This window comes from Pagrus pagrus (assembly GCF_965226575.1).
Source record: "Pagrus pagrus genome assembly, chromosome: 14".
NCBI lineage: Eukaryota > Metazoa > Chordata > Actinopteri > Spariformes > Sparidae > Pagrus > Pagrus pagrus.
Window position 1 is genome coordinate 26,743,670 of NC_140198.1, and position 19,765 is coordinate 26,763,434.

The 19,765-nt window shown below is 39.7% G+C and overlaps 1 protein-coding gene and 1 long non-coding RNA gene across 5 annotated transcripts in view; one reads left to right on the forward strand and one right to left on the reverse strand.

Moving 5' to 3' along the window:
* LOC311269995 (protein turtle homolog B-like) overlaps positions 1-19,765 on the forward strand; it is a 146,268-nt gene that overhangs the window by 114,747 nt on the left and 11,756 nt on the right. For 2 of the 4 annotated variants that reach the window (XM_084374593.1, XM_084374594.1), the window contains exons 17-20: positions 534-579; positions 5,688-5,774; positions 11,486-13,123; positions 19,025-19,152. In XM_084374593.1, coding sequence (XP_084230719.1) covers positions 534-579; positions 5,688-5,774; positions 11,486-13,123; positions 19,025-19,152 — 1,899 coding nt within the window. The remainder of the gene's footprint in view (positions 1-533; positions 580-5,687; positions 5,775-11,485; positions 13,124-19,024; positions 19,153-19,765) is intronic. The other 2 variants (XM_084374595.1, XM_084374596.1) reach the window with 1 other exon arrangement.
* Positions 1-19,765, reverse strand: part of LOC311269998 — a 42,048-nt gene that overhangs the window by 2,094 nt on the left and 20,189 nt on the right. The window lies entirely within an intron of this gene.

The window sequence follows — 19,765 nt, forward strand, 5'->3', positions numbered from 1 at the left end:
TTTTTAAATCCCATTTCTCAGCTTCGTAGAAGTTTTACATATATAAAACCTCCATGGATCAAAAATTCATAATAGTAAGAGTCATAATCGACCTTGTTTGCGGTCCATGTGGAAAATACTTTTTGGGCCACAGAGGAATTTTTCGCTGCAATACCTTGAGTGTCCACCATGCCAGATTGAAAGTAAGGCTGAGCTGCACTTTCCAGGGCCTGGCCATAGCGCATTACAGTATCTTCTTCATTTTTCATGGCTTCTTCTTCTGCTTTTGTTGTTTAGGGGTGTTCGGAAAACAGCTTTTAGGCACATTAGTTCCACTTACTGGATTGGAGTGTGGATCAGAACTGTTATAATCTCCCCCACTGACATATGCTCTCTCCATATGACAGTCAGACGTATTTGTGGTATGACTGCGTGCACTGAACCGTGACGTGTGTACCGACTCGGTTTAGGACAACTATATGTACTGTTACACCCCTACTTCAAACTGATCTTGACTGGCAGTGATGTTTTTTTGTCTTTCTGCCTTCTTCCAGATCCTCCACTTTCCATAACCCACTGCAGAAAAAGCATGGAGACTCCGTAAGTAACTTCATGACACATAACACTGCTCCACTGCACAGTCTTCTACAGCCCATAATCAAACAGCACACCAGTTAGGATTCATATCACTCACTGGGTCAGCTATCAGATGATCAAAGACAATTTTCTTTCACACAAATAGAACTGTATTGAGCAAAGCAAAGCATATACTCCATTTCTACAAAGTGAGATTTACACAGTATGTTTGTAACATGGTGGGCAAAGAAGCAAAATCAGAACAGTTTCTCATTCATTCATCATATTGTTCAGTAACATTATTGCTACAAGTAAATTCACTTGTAAATATATAGCAAAATGAATGATAAAACAAACTAACAGATCATATAATACATTTATACAGCTGTATGAAAAAAATCGGGGGCCCATAAGAGATCATTTTATCCTGTTGATCCCTAAATGACAACTTTGCATGATTACTGTGGGATATGATGCCAATCCTGAATGTTTCTACTGTTTATAGAAGCAAAAATGTAGAATTCTAACATGGTACCACAGCAGCTTGTGAAATTGTCCTGAAATATAATCTACAGGATTGACGTACATGGACACAGTTGAAATTGTTTTCATGACTCTCAGCATGACAACCTTTAGAGCCTGGAGCATGTTTATTTACTGAATGAAATGCCAGGACTGTCACACCTGAATCTACATTTACATCCAGTCCGAGTTTAGGTTTAGGATAAGATATTTTAGTGACAACATTGAATCTATAGGGTTTGTGCCCATTTACTGTACACAAATCCTATAGATCAACTTTTTGTCACTACTTCACAGTCTGCCATGATACTGTGTTGATGATTCAAGTATAGTATGTGCTTGTTTTCTTTTGTTTGTTTGTTGTTGTGTCAGTTGTGTCAAGTCTGTGTTTTAGAGTGAGGGGACCAATGCTTGCTCCAAACTAAATATCAGCAAGAAAGTTAGCATTGTAGCCTGCTGGTGTCTATACCAGAGTGTGTTAGGGGGGAGCATTGTTGTCCGTCTGTGATGGAACAAATGTACAAACACAACATTGCATGGAAATGTCACAGCAGTTGTTTATTGTGGTTCAACAGTTCAGAAAAAAAAAATGGGTGTGTTTAACAATGGATGATGAATGTATGGAAATGTAACTGCTGACTCATTCCAGTGGAAGCTGCCCAAGTTTGAAAGATGTATTTAAAGACTAGTTTATGGATGTGTGAGACCATAGAAAAGTTACATTTTAGTTTAGTGAACCCAAACTGGACCTACTTATTTGTGGTAAGTAGCATCTAATGCTCATTTCTTGCTCTTGGAAAACGGTACAGACAGAGCACAACAATGTGTTTACCATAATTTCCTTCAGGATTACTTCTCAGTAGCCCACAAGATAAAGTCCAATGAATTGATACTGTGTTTGGTTTTAGACTGGTCAATGCAGGACAATGCAAGATAGACATTTCTATTTTGCCTAAAAGGTTGGCCACCAGGATCAAGAGGATCTCAGAGCCAAGAGCTATGATTCCATTTTTCGATCTATGTCACTGAAACGACTGCTTACAGGACAACAAAACAGTGAAGGTCTCCTGTTGAAAAGTGGAAAATGCAAATGAAGCTTTGTTGCTTCATATAACTTAATGTTACTAGTAAAACATCCTTTACATGTAAAACATGTTCAGAACACATAAACCTTTGTGCATGAGTGAACAGAGTCTAGAAGATTGAAACTTTAGCTTGGCTAGTTCATGTTTGTTTACCTTGAAAAAGAGTCATAATTGGTCTTGAATACAGAGGAAGTTTCTCCTATTTAACTTTAAGCGTTTGTGAATCTAGCTGCAGTGTATACTGAATGTTACTGGGCAGTGCTATGAGTTTAATGACACTGAGACTGCAGATGATAAAAGTTCCATCTGATTGTTTCACATATTTTCATTCCCGTCTCCTCTGTATTTTTAATCACAAAGGACATCTCAGGTCCTGTCATCACCATTTTTCCCTGCATTTTTCCACAGGTGGAACTACTAACATTAATTGGTGGCTCTTGTAAGTCATGCCAGTGAACCAGTGCACACAGACTGTCCTGTTGTTAGTCCTGGTACTGGCTAACCAGAATAGAGAGAAAGTATCCAACATTATGTTACACCTCAAGTAGTCCAAATGTCCATCATGGGAAAGGTCTGTTCTGCTCAGAGGAGAGAGGACTGTATGAAAAAATATATGATCATCCAAGGTAGCAGTCTTCAAAAGGACACAATCCTTCACAGGTTATACCAATAGATGCTGTTTAATCAACTGCTGGTGTGTCCAAATAACACAATACATAACACTTTCCTCTGATTTTCTACATTTGAAATATTTTCTGATTCATCAAGTTGTTGAACTTTATGGATATGTGTAAAAAAAAATAGTTACTGTATATTGTTGTTGTTGTCAACAAATCCCATGTAAAGATCAACACTAACAATAGATTTATCCTACTAACGAGTAGCGTATGCGTATCTACAGTAAGCCTAATGTATCGTATTGCTTTGTACCTCAGAGCTCCATTGTTGTCCAAAAACACAACAGTGAACCAGTTAATTATAATACACTATCTTTCTGCCCCAAATACTCACTAGCTCATCTAATCTGTGGTTGAAAATAGCCCCAAACAAATGCACTATTTAAATCTGTTTTAGTGGCATTTGTCAAAAGCTACGGTTCCTTTTGTCTTTAAAAAACAAAGTATACAGAATTTATGTCTTAGTAGGATCCAATCAGTTTGTTGAGGTTTTTGTCTTTTCATGACATTTGTTGACAATTTTGAAATATTAGTATTAGTATTACATGTACCAACATTTAAATGTAGGTTTAAATAACAAAGCAACCCTAAAAAAATGTTTAGAATTTGAACATTTCTGACTTTGGTGACTTCCAGTGGTAGTCTAAAAAACAGAACAGCTGCAAAGACAGCATTTACCCTCACAGCGCAAAAATGGGCTGAAAAAAAACAAAAAAAAGACAGAGGCAGTGCCAATTTTTATCTGGACTTTCTATTTTATATGAAAACACAAAAACTGAATAACATAAAAATACTACTATCAAGTAACATTTCTACACCTGGGGGCTTTAAATAAACTTTAAAACAGTAATTTACTTGGTTTGACTGAGCTGAATCGTCCAAATAGAGATTTGCTGTGGATGCGTGAAGCTTTCCAAAGTGTATGACAACATGTAGAGGCTAATATTTCACAACTCCAAGGCAACATGATGCGACAGAGCGGTGACACATTCTCTGGTCTGAGAATGTGGGATTTTGGCCACAAACAAAGTACATATATAGTCAATAAGCAGAGAACTGTCTCAGTGCAGTGGTCACATCGGTAACACTTTACATTAAGGTCCTTGTACTTACATTAGTTAAAAGGTAATAAGGCTGATTTGTTAATGATTAGCTAATAATAAGGGTATCATTAACCCTAACAAGGCATTGTTCTTGCTTTAGATTTGGTAGCTGCAAATGGCATTGTTAATTGTGAACAAGCACATAGTTAACTGCTAATAAAGGCATAATAAAGTATGTATTATCTAAATAAATAAACAGCAAAACAGCTTTGTAAAGGTTTAATAATGTAGTTCAACTCAATATGTTTGTAATGCTACTATAAAATATTATATAAGTATAATATTATAAGGTTTTCATTAACATTTTAAGTGTCTATAAACTAGTAACAAGTATGAGTGCTTATAAATGTCTTATAGTCTAACAATAAACATCTTTATGATGCTGTTATTAACTTATATAGTCTCATTAATGTTAATGAACCAATAACCTCAGCACAAATGTATATAATCACCTCCACATTTGTGCTAATTGGCCAACCTGTGGCACACTTCTCTCAAGTAACCCACAACAACAGCATGCTCAGACTTGCTAACAGTATCCCTTCTGACCCCTTGCATGCTCTAAACGGAGAAGACCAACTCCTCCCCTCTAATAGGCAATTTAGGGTCCCTCCATTTAAATGCAACAGCGGAAGAATTATTTTATATATCAGTCTGTTATGTTGCTAAATCAAAACCAATGTGCTGCTAAATAAGATCTGAATCTTGTTGTAGTCAAGACCACCAAAACAGAAACCACCAAAAGTCATGAACAAGACCAGTGTGTATCAAGACCGAGACAAGGCCAAGACTCTGAGGGGTTGAGACCAAGTCAAGATCGAGAACAGTGCACATCCCACACTGCATGAGACACTTGCGCTAAAATTTGAATCATGCAAACCATAGGCACTCTTGAAGTAAATCTGAGAGATCCAGATTTGCATGAAAACACCCACAGAAGACAAATGAAATCCTCAGGTTTCCTGGGTGACTCTTGTCTTCCCATCAATACCATCATAAAGTACAGTATGTTGCAAACAGTTATTCAATACAGTGATGAAGCTGTGGTCTTGACTGGTCCTGGAATACATTCCATACATAGAGTCCTCTTTGTCTGAGACCAAGACAAGATTGAGTAAAAATTAGTTTGATTCAAAGACGAGACTGAGGCCTTTCAAAAAGTGGTCATGAGACCAAGACCATTCCCAAGTACTACGACTCTAGATTTGAGAGTATTTTGTGATATGTTTCATGGTCATGAATGCTGGATGTGCTTTTATGAATGTGCACCATAAGTGTAACTGTATGTCTAACCTGTGTGTAAACCTCTTGAGCATAACTGCATGATGATGCAAAATAAATTTCAGTGTAAACTGACTATAAAGTCCTATCATTTCATATCTTATAAGAACTTACAAAGGCATTATTAACTATTAACCAACACCTTTTACAAGGACCTTAATATAAAGCGTTGCTGTCGCATCTTATCCATGTTTCTCTCCTCTTTCTTGCCTTCATCTCCACCTTGTTGCTCTACAACTTGTCCTCAAACATTTTCTCTGACATTTATTTATTTCAGATTTTGTCTCTGACTTACTAATACTTCTTCCCATTTCTTTCTTCTTTTCTTTTCCAACTTTTTTAATAGTAATATCAAGCTAATTTCTCTCATTTTCTCTTGCTTTGTCAAACATACCATTGACAGGCTTCCTGTTTACCCCCATATTCTCCCCACTTCTTACTGTCTGATCTCCCCATATCTACAGGAATCCAATTAGCCTCATTCCCAGCGTCGAGCCCTACTGGGAGGGGCTGGACGCAAGCAGGTACAGGCCCCAACCTCCCAGTCCTCAGTGAGTGTGCCAGCCATTGCCCACCTGTTCTTGCACACTGTATACACCCCTTTGCACTTTGATTCAACCCCAGCTCCTCAGACTCCTGACCTGGCTGCATGCTTCTGGCCAGATGTCCTCACAAGGCAACAACAATACTGGTCGTGATCTTCCTTTGATGAGTGATGAAGGATCTTCATTGTAAGAAGATGCTGAAAAAGTCCAACTTCAGACCTGTATATTAGGGATTATTTTTTAATTAGTAATCCATTGTGCCATGTGGGTCAAGATTCAAAGACAAAGGGTAGGCTAGGTAGGGTCTGCTCATTTCTCTCAGCTTCACACTTCTCTTGTGGCTCCAGAGGAAGCCACATGAAATATGATAATCGCCTCCTGTGTGGTCACTCAGTGGCAAAGTTGCATTGTTTGAAATTTATGGGCACCAGGTTTTGAAAACAAAGAAGAATGCATGGCATAAAGAAATGAAAATCTTGATTATTTGTTTTTAAAAAGTCTGTAATGAGTCCAACGGTGTTATAGGAGTGCACTGTTAGACCAGTGGACTGCCTTTTAAAACATACTACTTTTTCACATATGCAGTTGTACTCCCCAAGAACTGTAAACACACTTTAAAGGAATAGTTCACTCTAGAACGAAATTCAGTCATTATCGACTCACCCTCATGCTGATGAGAAGTCTGGTGTAGTTTCTTATTCCTCAAAGTGCAGCTGGAGACCCGCTGGGGTTATAACGGGCGCCAATGGCGTCTGAGACAAAAAGGTCCATAAAACTACACAAAAACTTTGTAATATTCCTCCATACTGCTCATCCGCTGCAATCCAAGTGTCCTGAAGTGGCGACATCCAGAGTTTACTCGGAACGACGTCATTTAGTACATTTTTCTAGCCTAAACAGTCACTCTACTGTATTTGCCTGGAGGCACGCTCCCGCGTGCACGCGGGTCTCCCTTACAGCCGCTTGCACTACGGAAGCTGCACCAGATCAACTACAACTCGCGATAGCTACACACCGGTATTTACATCCTGCTGTGAGCAACCAAGCAACACACAAAAACAAGAGGGATCTGCCTGCACTAGTGATTTGAAAATCTGAAACTCAAAGCTGGATGTAAATACCGGTCAGGGCCGTAGCCAGGATTTTTGAAATACCGAGGTCAACATTCGGCACGTGTTTACTTTCGGTTTTAATGAAACAAAACTTAAGGGAAAAAGTACCGAGGACTTGACCTCGGTGTCCTCAATGGTGGCTACGGCCCTGATACCGGTGTGTCTCATCAGCATGAGGGTGAGTCGATAATGACTGAATTTCGTTCTGGAGTGAACTATTCCTTTAATGTATAAAATTGGTGGAGATTCTCTTTAAATCAGAATCGGTACATCTCTCATACCACTCAAATATGAAGCGAGGACCAGGGGATGGTAAGCTTAGCTCAAGATAAAGACTGGACGCCAGAGGAAACGGATTGTCTGACTTTACACTTGTTACCTGGCACATAACCTCCCATAAAACCACAAATTGACATTACATGTTAATTAGTGAGCTTCCTCCCCGTTTCCAGTCTCAATGCTAAGCTAAGCTAACTATCCCATGATTCTAGCTCCATATGTTCAGACATGCTGTAAGAGTAGTATAGATGTTCTCATTTAACTTAAAGGCTGACTGAGATCCTCTTACTCAACTACATACAGTATAATGACCATTCAAGGTATGATAATGGTGTGTCGTTAACACGTGACACGTCAACAAGTCTAAGGCAGATGATTAAATGAAAGCAAAGTTTCAAGTTTGATTATGTTAAATTACATTATACACTGCATTAGAAACATTCTTGCTAATTTAAATGTAAGGCATTTATGGCCTATAGGTGATTTTGCTGAAATGAATATCTAAAAGGCATGGGACCTCTGTCCAGTGCAATGAAATCTTGAGATGTGTGATCAGTCACAGTACTTGAATGTATTTGTTAAAGGAATATTTTGACATTTTTGGGAAATGTACTTCTTGGCAGAGAGTAAGATGAGAAGATTGAAGCTACAGCTAGCAGCCGATTAGCTGAACTTAGCATAGTACAAAAAATGGAAATAAGGGAAGCACAAACCTAGCTATATTTAAAAGGTAACAAATCTGTCTTAAAGCCACCCTTAAATGGTGAATTGTTGTCATTACACTTCAATTTTTGTATTGATTAAACCAACATGTGTTAATTAGTCAAGTTAAGAGTAGCTGGTATAGGTACAGCTCGGCTTGGCTAGCTCTTTTGCCTTGTTTCCAGTCTTGATACTAAGCTAACTGGCTGCTGGCTGCGACCTTTTTATATTTACAATGTAGGTGTGACAGTGATATCAATCCTCCCATAATTCTCACCAATAAAGCAAATCAGCTTATTTCCAAAATATGGAACAATTCCTTTTACATAATTCCGGCTTTCTGCATTGTGCACAGCACTCTGTTTATGCTTTGTGAGTATTTCTGTGGGTTGAGCTATATGTGACTCTGTGTCTTTGCTCACTCTTTTAAACCACTGTTCACCTCCAAGTGACATGACACACTTTCTTTTTTACATTTCCGAATTGATAGACTTCACCGCTATTCCATTCTTATCCCTGTTGCAGTCACAGTCACATCTTTTCTTCACTTCTCCTGTCAATCTACCTTGTTGCGTTAAATGGAAGTCAAGTGTTTGTACTGTCAATCTGTATTTTTAGCTCGTAAACATGACAGCATCAGTGCCAACTGCTGATCACGACAGTGTGTGACATGTGTAAGGGCATAAAAAAAACATACTCAGTATTATATACATATAATTGCATAATGATCATGGTAAAATTGAAGGGTCTACAGCATCAGTAATCACTGAATCTGCATCAGATTATGAGGCAGTATTTGCCGTTTTGCCCTTAATTTTCTTTTTTTGATGATACATCCAGTTTAAAGAGCATCAGCAGTAATTCCCACTGTAATGTTTACTAACAACATGAAGAGACCATTCAGATTATACAGCCTGCATTTTATACATTTGACCATTATTCCTTTTGGTCATAGTCACTGTTTTTCTTGAGAGAAACAGTGACATGATGTATCATCAGACAACTCAACAACATATTTTACATGGTATTACAAATAAAGGTAATCAGAAAGCTTTAAAACAAGCCCATGGTTGTCTGAAAACAATTCTTGAAGTTGACGATTAAGATAGTATTGTAACCAATAATAATTGGAGTAATAGGAATAATCGTCAAATCTACAAAAGATAACAAAAAGAATGATTAAATTATATGATGATTGTTGCATTGTATGTTAACACAGAAAAGGGAGCACCTATTCAGACAAGCATAGTTGTTGTGATGTATAGTATGTGCTTCAGTTATATTGCATGTATATTGTCACTGCAGGTTATGACAGCAAGCTACAACATATAGGATTTCACTATTATTTGTCTCTTTATCTTAATGAAGCAGATGTGACTTTTAACAGAAACCATATCTGAGACAGTGTTGCACCCTGGGAACAAACATGAAATATATATCTTATGTAACAGGGCTTTTCATTGGCAGTTGCCTTTAAAATACTATTTGTAGCATGGTCATTATGAGCACAAGCTTTTGTTATTACACTGAGGATTGGCCATGTTTCATTCTTAAGAAAATAAAGTAATTGTGGCTTTAAAACAAATTCATGTTTTTCCTTTCCTCCTTCCTGTAAAAAGACATGTTATAATTGACAAAAATATTTCACTAAAGAAGAACAAAATTTCACATCATGTACTTTAAAGTGTGTTTGGCATTGGTCAGGTTCCCATATACAATTTATATAACCCTCCGTCATTGCCTGGATTTGTCTTTGATACTCTGAAGTCTTTTGATATTCCCAGAATTGGTGCTGGTTACACAAAAAGGCAGTCTTAACTAGCTTTTGTTCAGACCCTCCTTTGACCTGGTTTTGACAGATTTATACTGTCAGTATGCTGTCATGGAGATTTGCCTTTTGGCCCTGAAGTGGTCCAGGAAGCTGTTTCTTCCAAGCGTGTCTCCCAAATGTACATCCTTTGCAGTCCATTTACAATTTACATCCTAAGCATCTCAACATATTCACCTCGAGCATTATGTAGTGGACATGACACTAAAAGAGGTTGCAAAGGATGTAATTGTAACTTTTCTAATACAGCAATTAAATGTGTGTGCCACACACAGAAATACACATTTTAGATGCATTGCTGAAAGAACGAGATGGATTATTGCTCACTTTCAACTTTAGATTGAAGGTATTTATGTATGTACCCCTTTAATTTAAAAAACACTATTCATTTTAGGAGAACGATGTCTAAAAAGTGCTATAAATCCTACACTGTTCAACCAGTAGAAATGGGAACACTCTTAAAGGCTCTGGTAATCCATTTTCTCAACCACCTCTTGACTGTGAGCGCTGGGGTCCTAGATGAACGCAATATTTTCTGAACAGTTTTGCTTATTTCATTGGAGGATACATTTCTTTTTTCTCTGTGCTTTTCTCACTGCTTTGAAATGGTTGGCATTCTGTTAGAAAAATTTAATGTCACTTAGTTCTGGGCACCAATCAGGATTTGTAATCTGTAATCCTCACTCAAAAAACTGAAACTGAAAGACTCAGGAGAAAGTTGCAAATGGCACTGGCATAGAGGCGGTCGCAAAAAATAAGAAACTGCACTAAATGGGTTAAATCATGGATTCTACATGATCTACTACTACTCTTTTTGTGCACTGCTTGGTTGAACAGCCAATCAGGGTGATTTCTCTTACCAATGAGCCAATTGGACGAAAAGCCGCCGACAAGTTACCAATTAGTGCCAAGGGTGCGGGACACACCACAAAAACTGGGGCCACAGACGCTCAAACAGCCCAGACATTGGCCAACATGTGTCATGGGCCTTTCAATAAAATATTATGAGAAGATTTATTTTAATTTTGTTAATTTGCATGAATAATAGGTGTATCTGTAATGTAATGTAATTAAATGTAATGTAATTTAGTGAGAAATTGTTTTTAGTAACAATTTGAAGCCAAGTTTCCAGAGGCTTGTTGTTCTTTATAATAATAGTCTAATTCAATTTTTAAATCGGTGTCGTACAAAGACAGGTGTTGTACAAAGACAAAATTGAAAATGTCATCCTTACCTTGTACCTTTCAATTCAAATGGCAACCCCCTCTGTGGGCACTAACACACCAGTTTGTTGTTGTCATATTATTTCTCAATTCTTTCAAATGGAATTATGCATGGAATTACTATATGTTGGAGATTGACACAGGTCCGTTTATTGTATAATTTACTCTGTGTGATATCCCCTCCTTGTGTGCACCTCCATGACTTTGACAAACAAAACATCACAAAAAAAGCTCTCGTGTCACTAAACCTCTGCATCTACACTTTTAACCCTCACTTTTTTCAGTAGTGTAACAGAAAATACACATATACCTTTGTTCAATAATGAGTCAAAATGTGTTTTAAAGTAGCAGTCATAATCCTGTATAAAGAATGCAGCTGTCATTGATGTTGTTTATAACAGATTTGCTTTTATTACTCATCTCCTTGTGTTAGGTGTATTGTCATTTTGTTTAATGTTGTTTTAGCTGGATTCGTCTTCAGAACCACCAGCAAAGCTTTGCTTTGCGCAGACTACTGGATTTTGAATTGAATATATTTTCAATTATTCACTTCCTCTGTACTCCTTTCTGTAGGTCATCTTCAGGAAAGGTGAGCCCAGAAAGCATTCGTTCAAAGGCATCCCCATCAGAATCATCTGAAGATAGTCATGACCAGCGTGGGAAGAAACCACCCCCAAGTCCAGGGAAGAAGGAGGAATTGTCTTTATACATGAAGACCAAAAGAGCAATAACAAGCAAGAAGTACACTATCTCCAAGCATGAAGCTGAAGCAACAACACCCATTGAACTCATCAGCCGAGGCCCAGATGGACGCTTTGTCATCGATCCCACTGATGCAGAAATGTCTGTCAAGCCCCGGCGAATTGAGGGCTTCCCCTTTGTGGAAGAATCAGACCTCTATCCTGAATTCCGGCAGTCAGACGAAGAGAATGATGATCCCAGGCCTCTGCCGCCAGTTATGGCCCCCCTTCGGCCTCACCAGATTTCCCCCATCTCCAGTCAGGAATCCTACCTGCAACCTCCAGCCTACAGCCCTCGTTTCCAAAGGCCCTTCGAAGGTATGACCATCATGGAGAGTAGTCGGCTCCAGGCCACAGGGCAGATCCGAGGCTCTCTCCATCACAGGGCCTTCTATGGCTATCTAGGCCACCCTGGGGATCATGATCCCCCACCTCCTTTTTACATGCCTGACACTAGCCCACTCAGCTCTGTCATGTCCTCCCCTCCATACCTTGCTGAAGGTCCTTTTGGTCACCCCATGATTCCTGAAGAAATGGGGGAGGGTGATTTCCCACAATATGCTGTCTCTGGTTTTCCACTTCCTCTGACACTCACATCTTCCTCTCGTTCACCGGAGATCTGGCAGGGACTGGATTTTACCTTTGCAAGTCTGGAGGGGCCCCAATTCATTTTTCCCCCACATCACCCTTTGCATCTCCGCCACGACTCCCCCTATCCTCCTCCACCTCATGTACTTCCCCTGAGTGCTTTCCAGCCTTCCTCCCTTCCAATGCCTACTTACCCAGCTGTCCTGCCACTGGAGGCCCCAAGGAGCCACTCAAGCAAGTCTCCCAGCAAGGCCAAGCCTCGTGGCTCTCCAGCCAAGCATTTAGCTATGCAAGAGGCACATATAGGGCAGCTAAGACACACAAGCCACGGTATGGGTGTGCCGGTTTTGCCTTACACCGATCCAATGGCCCATATTGTCCCTAGCACATTCAGTAGCCTGGACACACGATGGTTTGAAACCGCCCCTCGTTTCAGTCCCAGACAGGCTCGTAGGATGGATTCCGGCATGCATCAGGTGGTTCTTCAGCCCTCTCGACTCTCACCCCTCACCCAAAGCCCCCTTAGTTCTCATGAGGGCTCCCCAGAGATTGTAGTACGTCCCCGGCCACGTCCCAGCTTTGCTCAACCTCCCATACCCCCAGAGATGTCTGAGATTACCCTCCTCCCTCCTTCCACAGCCAGCTTCTCAAGGAGATCTTCCCCCTCCTCCTCACCTGCCCAAGGCCAGGGAAGCAGGAGAGCCAGTCCCAGCTACCGTTCCCACATGGCCTTTGCCACCTCTGCAACCAGCTACCCAGCTTCCCAGTCCCCGTCACCCCCCATGGAAAGCAGCAACATATTTGGGCAGATGCCATCTCAGAGGAGGACTGAGGAGGAGATCCTTCCATCTGAGCCCTCTCCACCCCAGTTGTCAGCTTCAGGGTAGGTGCATTAGGCATGCAGAGAGGGATACCGTTCGCGTCATCTGCCCCAACCCATAATGCTTTTAATGTGTGAAGTTGCTCTGACATTTTGGTTACTAAAGTGCTGTCTAATATCCATCATCGATTTTTAAATCATCTCTGTGGCAAATTACTTCTTTAGTTTATGTTTAGTTTAGGCTTTTTTTTTCATTTGTTAACACTTTTATGTAAGAAATGACAACTATTTTGGTTGAAGGAAAGCCATTGTGATGATTCATTTGATGAGCTTGATGAGAAACTTTTAAGTTTAGTCAATTTGGTCAAGGCTGCTTTTCATGTCAGACATCAAGTTAGAGGTATTCACCCATTAAATCTGTGAAGCATAGTTCCAAAATTATCACATTGACAATTACATTTCATTATCAAGTGAAAGAACAAAAAAGTATTAATTATGAAACAGATAATTTGTTGAGTTGACAAGAATATGCATTTGCTTCACAGATTACATTTCAGACCTTTTGGGGCTACAATCCATTCTGATAAAAATGCTATTGCCAGTGCACTGTGAAATTTATTTGGCACAAGCCCCTAAAAGCCTGGGAATTTGCAGACATCACCACTGGATCCATGTTTTTCCATCTATATCATGCGTTACCCTGCTTTCACCTAACAGGAGGAATCCCATAATATTCATCAAATTGATTCCCCAGACAAAACAAACACCCATTGTTATGTCTAGCTCCAAGCCTTTGAAGATGCCTTTATCATGCGGAGGGATGCTTTAAGAAGAGTTCATCTTGGCAGGCCCTGCGGCCCATCCTCGGCCTTAGTCACCTAACTGCATGATCAATTCTCCTTTTCCTTCCAACCTCTCAGATTTTTTCCTATCCTACTTCCCCTTCCTTTTCTGTAATCCTCCTCTCCCCAATCCCCTTAATTGCCCCCAGGACACTCCCAGGTCTGGCTACCAAGGAGAGGTTGTTGGGCAAAGTGTGTCACAGGGCCTGTCCGCTTCTCATGTACTGCAATGTCTCCATCATTATGAATTAGGGGCAGTATGGTGGTTCTTGATGGCTCCTGGAGTCTTACCTGCTTTGTTTTTGATTGATCTCAGCTATCTGGGCAGCGTTGTTGTGACCAGGTCCTCTACACCGCAATAGGTAAGGGTTGGATCCATGTCTGAAAGGGGGGGGTTAGCAGGTGGGACTTTTTTGATCACCTCGTCCTTTAAAGGGGAATACAAGACTTTGAGTCTTTGTTTGATTTGTTCCTTCCTTCAGTCAACACGTGTAGTTTATTTCAGTTCTTTCTTTTTCCCTTTTCTCAAAGTAGCTATGCATTTTAAGTTCTGCAGTCTTCAGTATATTATGCATTCAGACTGATATGCATATGCCATCTGTTAGTTGAAGAAATAGATTAGGTCAGAGATGTATCACCAACATTATTTCATGCTTGAGTGGTTTGCTAACTGACCACATTCACATGAAATTTTTTTATCGATAGACAATAGGTATATTATCAGCCTAACCAATTTAATATATTTCTTCAAGCACTTATTGATTACTTGGTTAAGTTCTCAAAAAATTAGTTCAGCAAAGGTCACCGAATGGAATGTAATACATTAGAAGATAGTATTTGGTGCAAAAACCAAATAACACAACTGTACATGGCCAAACTGGACTACACTTTATCTGAATGATTCCAAGCTTCAGACATGTTTCGACGCACCAACACCTTTCATCTAGAGATGTACCACACTTCAGTTGTGTGTCATGGCTAAAAGTCAAATGCAGGAGCAAGTCCCAAGAAAATGTCCAATATTTTTGATTTTTTTTGACTTTATACTGTTGGTTGCTTGTATTTCATGTGAGCTCAGCCACAGTCTGATTTCTCTATTGATTTACCCCAATGAGGCTCTGCCTTGGCACCCTGAGACAGATCAATGGACTTCACATCCAGTTAGGTAGTTGTATGCCATTATTGAGTGAGAAAATTGGTGTTTTTCTCCCTCAGTTTGCCTTGAATCATTGTGAAGAACTCTTCAGCAAACACAAATGTAGCAATCCAACACCATTTCAACATATTATCATGGATAATACCTGCTCCCTCTGCTCCACTCTTGTGTTGGCCCAAAATGCCCACTGTACATGCTTCAGCTGCAATCAACTAAAGCTTTGTTTATGCTATTGCGTGACATTGTAGGCCTCTGTAGATGGCGCGTGAGCTACAAGCACATAAAGTGGCTTTTGTGCTCAATGTGTAATAAATTGCAGTATCCTCTGAAACTCCAAAAAAATATATTCTGTTGAGGAGCAAGAAGTCAACAACTGTTACCAAAAGAACACCTCATGACATGTTATGGCATGTCATGTCATGTTCTACAGATGCCTGTTTGAATTTTTGTCCTTTATAAAGTGAGAAGCAAGAGGATCACACCAGGCATGTCAACATGTTGCCGTTCTGTACCATGAGTAGTCACTAGTCATTACTACGTTATTACATGATTACTCAGTAGTCATGGGTCCAACCACACCGGCTCTTGAACTAGGCCCTTCATTTTGATCTCAACAACACACCTATAAAGTTTCATGACTGCATCTTGCACGGTTGTGACACTATTACGTTGACAAAATCGGTCCACAGACAAACACCATCCGTCCATCCATCCATTATCTTCCGCTCATCCAGACAAACACTACTAGTGCTGATACTCAAAACCCCTTTTGTGATAGTCCCTGCTACAAAAGTTGTCTCTGGGACCACATTTTGTCTTGATGACTGGCAAGAAGAGGTGCAATGATGTCCCTCTTGGCACACTCATCCTTACACTCCGGAGACAGCATCAAGCACATCAAAGCTTAAGTCTGTCTTCTCCCACCCCACCAGTTCAGTGACATCTAGTTTGAGCAAGATCGCCACACTTGTTTGACTTACTATTACCCACTCAACTATCTCCAGGGTTTGTTTCAGGCAGCTGCTCATGAATAGTGATCCCTCTACCTCCTCCACTGTTGAAATGCCAGTGAATGACCATACCATGAGCTTTACCGCAAAGCCACATGTCATATAGAAGGCATGGTTCACATGTCCCCATTTGATGCTCTTTTTTACAAGCCAACAAAAAATGGAATGCACTGTAAAATGCCTAGGTCCTGTCAATGGCTTTTGCTACCAAATACATCGTCATGGCCCAGCAATCAAACAGAGGAATTGCACGTGCCAGGAATACAGTCAATGTGTGCCTTTCCTCTTTCTACCTTTAGCCCAATGGTAAACCATCTCTCATATTCAGAAATCTTCTGCAGGATGGAATCAATTGCTGCTCAATCCTGTCTAATTTCCTATGCTGCTCAGGGTGCAGCTCTAGCCTAGCCATTTTGGCAGGCTAACACCCCTTTCTCACCCACTACATGATGGAACTGGTTGCCGAGGAGATTGTCAAGGATTACAACTGGCACCACACTCAGGTGGCAGCCTTTTTCAGGATGTCTGTGGTCTTTGCCATCAACTGTGAGAGAAACATGTGCACTACATACTGTAGGTCAGACACCGGCACCTTGAGGGGAGCCACTTGATGCTTAAGGAGCATGAGTGGTGATTGGTCCTCAACAAACCATTCCTACAACTCACTATTTTGACCTGACATCCGGGAAGATGTTTAACTGACATCCAGCCTCTCCAGGTAATCCTGGCCTCCTCCTCCCTCTTGGTTTGAAGATGTACCTGGTACAGTAGGACCAGCCTCATTTGGCCAGCAAATAATAATTCTAATAATTAAGGGCATTGTACCTTTATATAAAGTAACCAATAGCAAAGTCCATTAGATTGCCACACATGTAGTCATAGAACTGGATATACATCCAGGTAATGTTGGTTTTCTATTATATAAATCATGATATGGTATGATCACCAGCTTATTTTGTCGTTTTGTGTCTTTCTGTGCTATATAGATTATTACAAGGTATGGCATACTGTGCAAAGGGTAGTCTATGTCAAGTCTATGTGGACTTGTCCACATAGCCATTCTTTTTTTTTTTTAGATAATTACTTTCTAAAAACTTTCTTAGCATTCTCCTCAAGCGTGACACATTCTGCCATTTAAATTTTACAGATGCTTGTATTTTATGACACCAATTGAAAATATTTTGGACCCCAATCTCCAAAAAATATTTTGTAAGATTGGCGTTATGACGTCACATTAAGTTGTGTGTCCACTGGGAGCTATCATTCACAGCTCTTTTTTTGCATTAAGAATAAAGCAGAAATGCTCTTGCATGTTTCTTGCTGTGATGAAAGCTTGGCATGTGTAAAGTTCTCAGCACTTTAAAGAAGTTGAAAAATATTCCAGCTTTTATCAGAAATGCATCAGTTTCAGCAGCAAACAGCATAAGAGCAATAGCAGGAGCCATTACCAGCACTTTCTGCAAGCATCTCCGTAGCACAAATAACTAAGCGCAGATTCCTGGTGGACACATGGCCTTAATCCCCTATATAAAGCATCTGTATAGAGCATGAATAAAGCCATCTACTTTAAGTATACAATTGCACTTGTAAGTTTGGACTGCAGAACAGTTCTCACTACCATGTGAAGCAAGTGTCCTGCCAAAACAGCTTATGCACTTCTTGTTATCCCAAGGAACAAATATTTCACCAAGGGCTTGCAGAAGGGGGACACACAGGGGGCTTGAGGACCCCAATGTTTGAGTGAACTGCCCAATGAAGTGCTTTTGAATGTATTCCCCTTTAAAGTCGTGTTCCATGTGCAAACTGCCATGCATGCCATCGCTAAATATTGCTCCTCCGTTTCAAAAAAGAAACAATTATATTGATAAATTCTTGTTACATTTGTTGTCCTAGTGCTTCGCTTTTCTTTGGCTTATTTTTCATTATGTGACTGTTCCCGAGTAGTCATTTTCCCCTCCCGCCATCTCTCCCCCTGTCAGCATGGTGAAGCCCATTGTAGACAGTATCCATGTCTATGAATACATATTGATGATGCTTTGTTGCTCAGCTGTGATTCTATCCCTCTACTAACAACCATCGGTTTCTCTCTGCAGCCACGGTGGGAAGATGACCTCTCTGTAATGCTAATTGTTTTCTGTGCCTTGAGAGAACCAAGTGTGTGTTTGTGGCAGAAATCTGTGGGCTGCCAACTCATAAGTGCCTCCGTGAATGGGAGGGAGGTCTGTAGATGCTATCATGAGCAGCTGAGAAATATACGCTCCACTTGAAGGAAACATTTGCATCTGTTATTTTCAGAGTGTAATAGATTATTTAAAGAAAAAAAAAAATCATACAATCTGCAAACATGTCATCAATTGAAAAGTCTTGCTTACATTTTGTTTAAAATATTATTAATTTTTGGAGAATTTTCCTCTGAAACCAACAGTGCAAGTCTATTTAAATGTTGTATCTTTTCAAAAACTTTACTCACTGTTCTAATTTACATCATGATGTAAATAGATAGTTTCAGGAATTGTGTAACACTTTGCTTTTCTTTGGAAGATTGTTTGGATCAATTTGAGCAAATATCTTTAATAAGTTCTGCCTGACGGGCAATTAAATTTTAAGGTGCATAAATTATTTTACCATCTGGATTTATGAACTAATTTTATGAAACATAATGGTCATTATCCTCAACATAACTGTTAGTTGTTAATCCAGATGATGCACAATGTTTTAATAACAGTAGAATTAATCATTTGTTCTTCAAAAAACATGCTGGACTTCCGAGTCCAGCTCTTTAGGTGTCTCACATTGATCCTTTGGCAACGTGCTGCACCTCTTGCTTAGCACGAGTAGTGCTGTTTTGAGACCATGTGGGTTTCTGGTTTTGTTGCGCTCCGTAGTGCAGAAACAGTCCACTGATTATGTTTGGCCTGGAGTTACCCGTTTTCCCCTCTCTCTGCTTTTTATACAGAAAACGTCGAGGTGCGCCGAGTGCCCTTTCGGGGTCTGAGAGGATTGATGCACTGAGATACCAACGTATTAAAAAGGCCAAGAAGATGATGATGAACAACAATAACTCCAAGACCAGAAAGAAAGCAGGTGTGAACCCTGAACGTCTCCGTACTCACTTCTTAGTGATTTTTCTTTTAAATTGCCACATCATGGTGACCACAGGTAAAATGTTGGGGTTTTTTTGTTTGTTTATTTTTGCTTCAAAATTATGTATTCCTATGTTTTTTTTTGACCTACAAAGTAGGTTTTTTATTTGTCATAGTATCAATATCTTACATTCCTTCTTCCTCTGCATGTCTTTGTTTGGGGTTTCATGGTTCTCCAAATCCATGGTTTGATTACATTTTCTCTCTAAGCTTTTTTTATTAAGTTATACCATTGTTGGTTTATCAAGTCAGTATTTGTAAAGATCAACAGCTCATTGGTTTTATGCCCTGACAATTGTCATTTACATTTTCAAATCTTCTTTAAAAAAAATAGTCTACATGTATCAAGTTAGATTTTTTGTTTTAGTAGCACATGAAGGCCATATGTTCATATTTAGAATGTAGTAACAGTAACTTATTTCACAAGTCAATTTGGAACAATATCTTGAATACAAAAGCAAAAAGAAGAAGAGTCAGGCACTTAGGTGCACTTAGGTGTACTAATGTTAACTCCTTGATTCTACTAGGCACGTCTGTGTTACATGGCGTGCTGT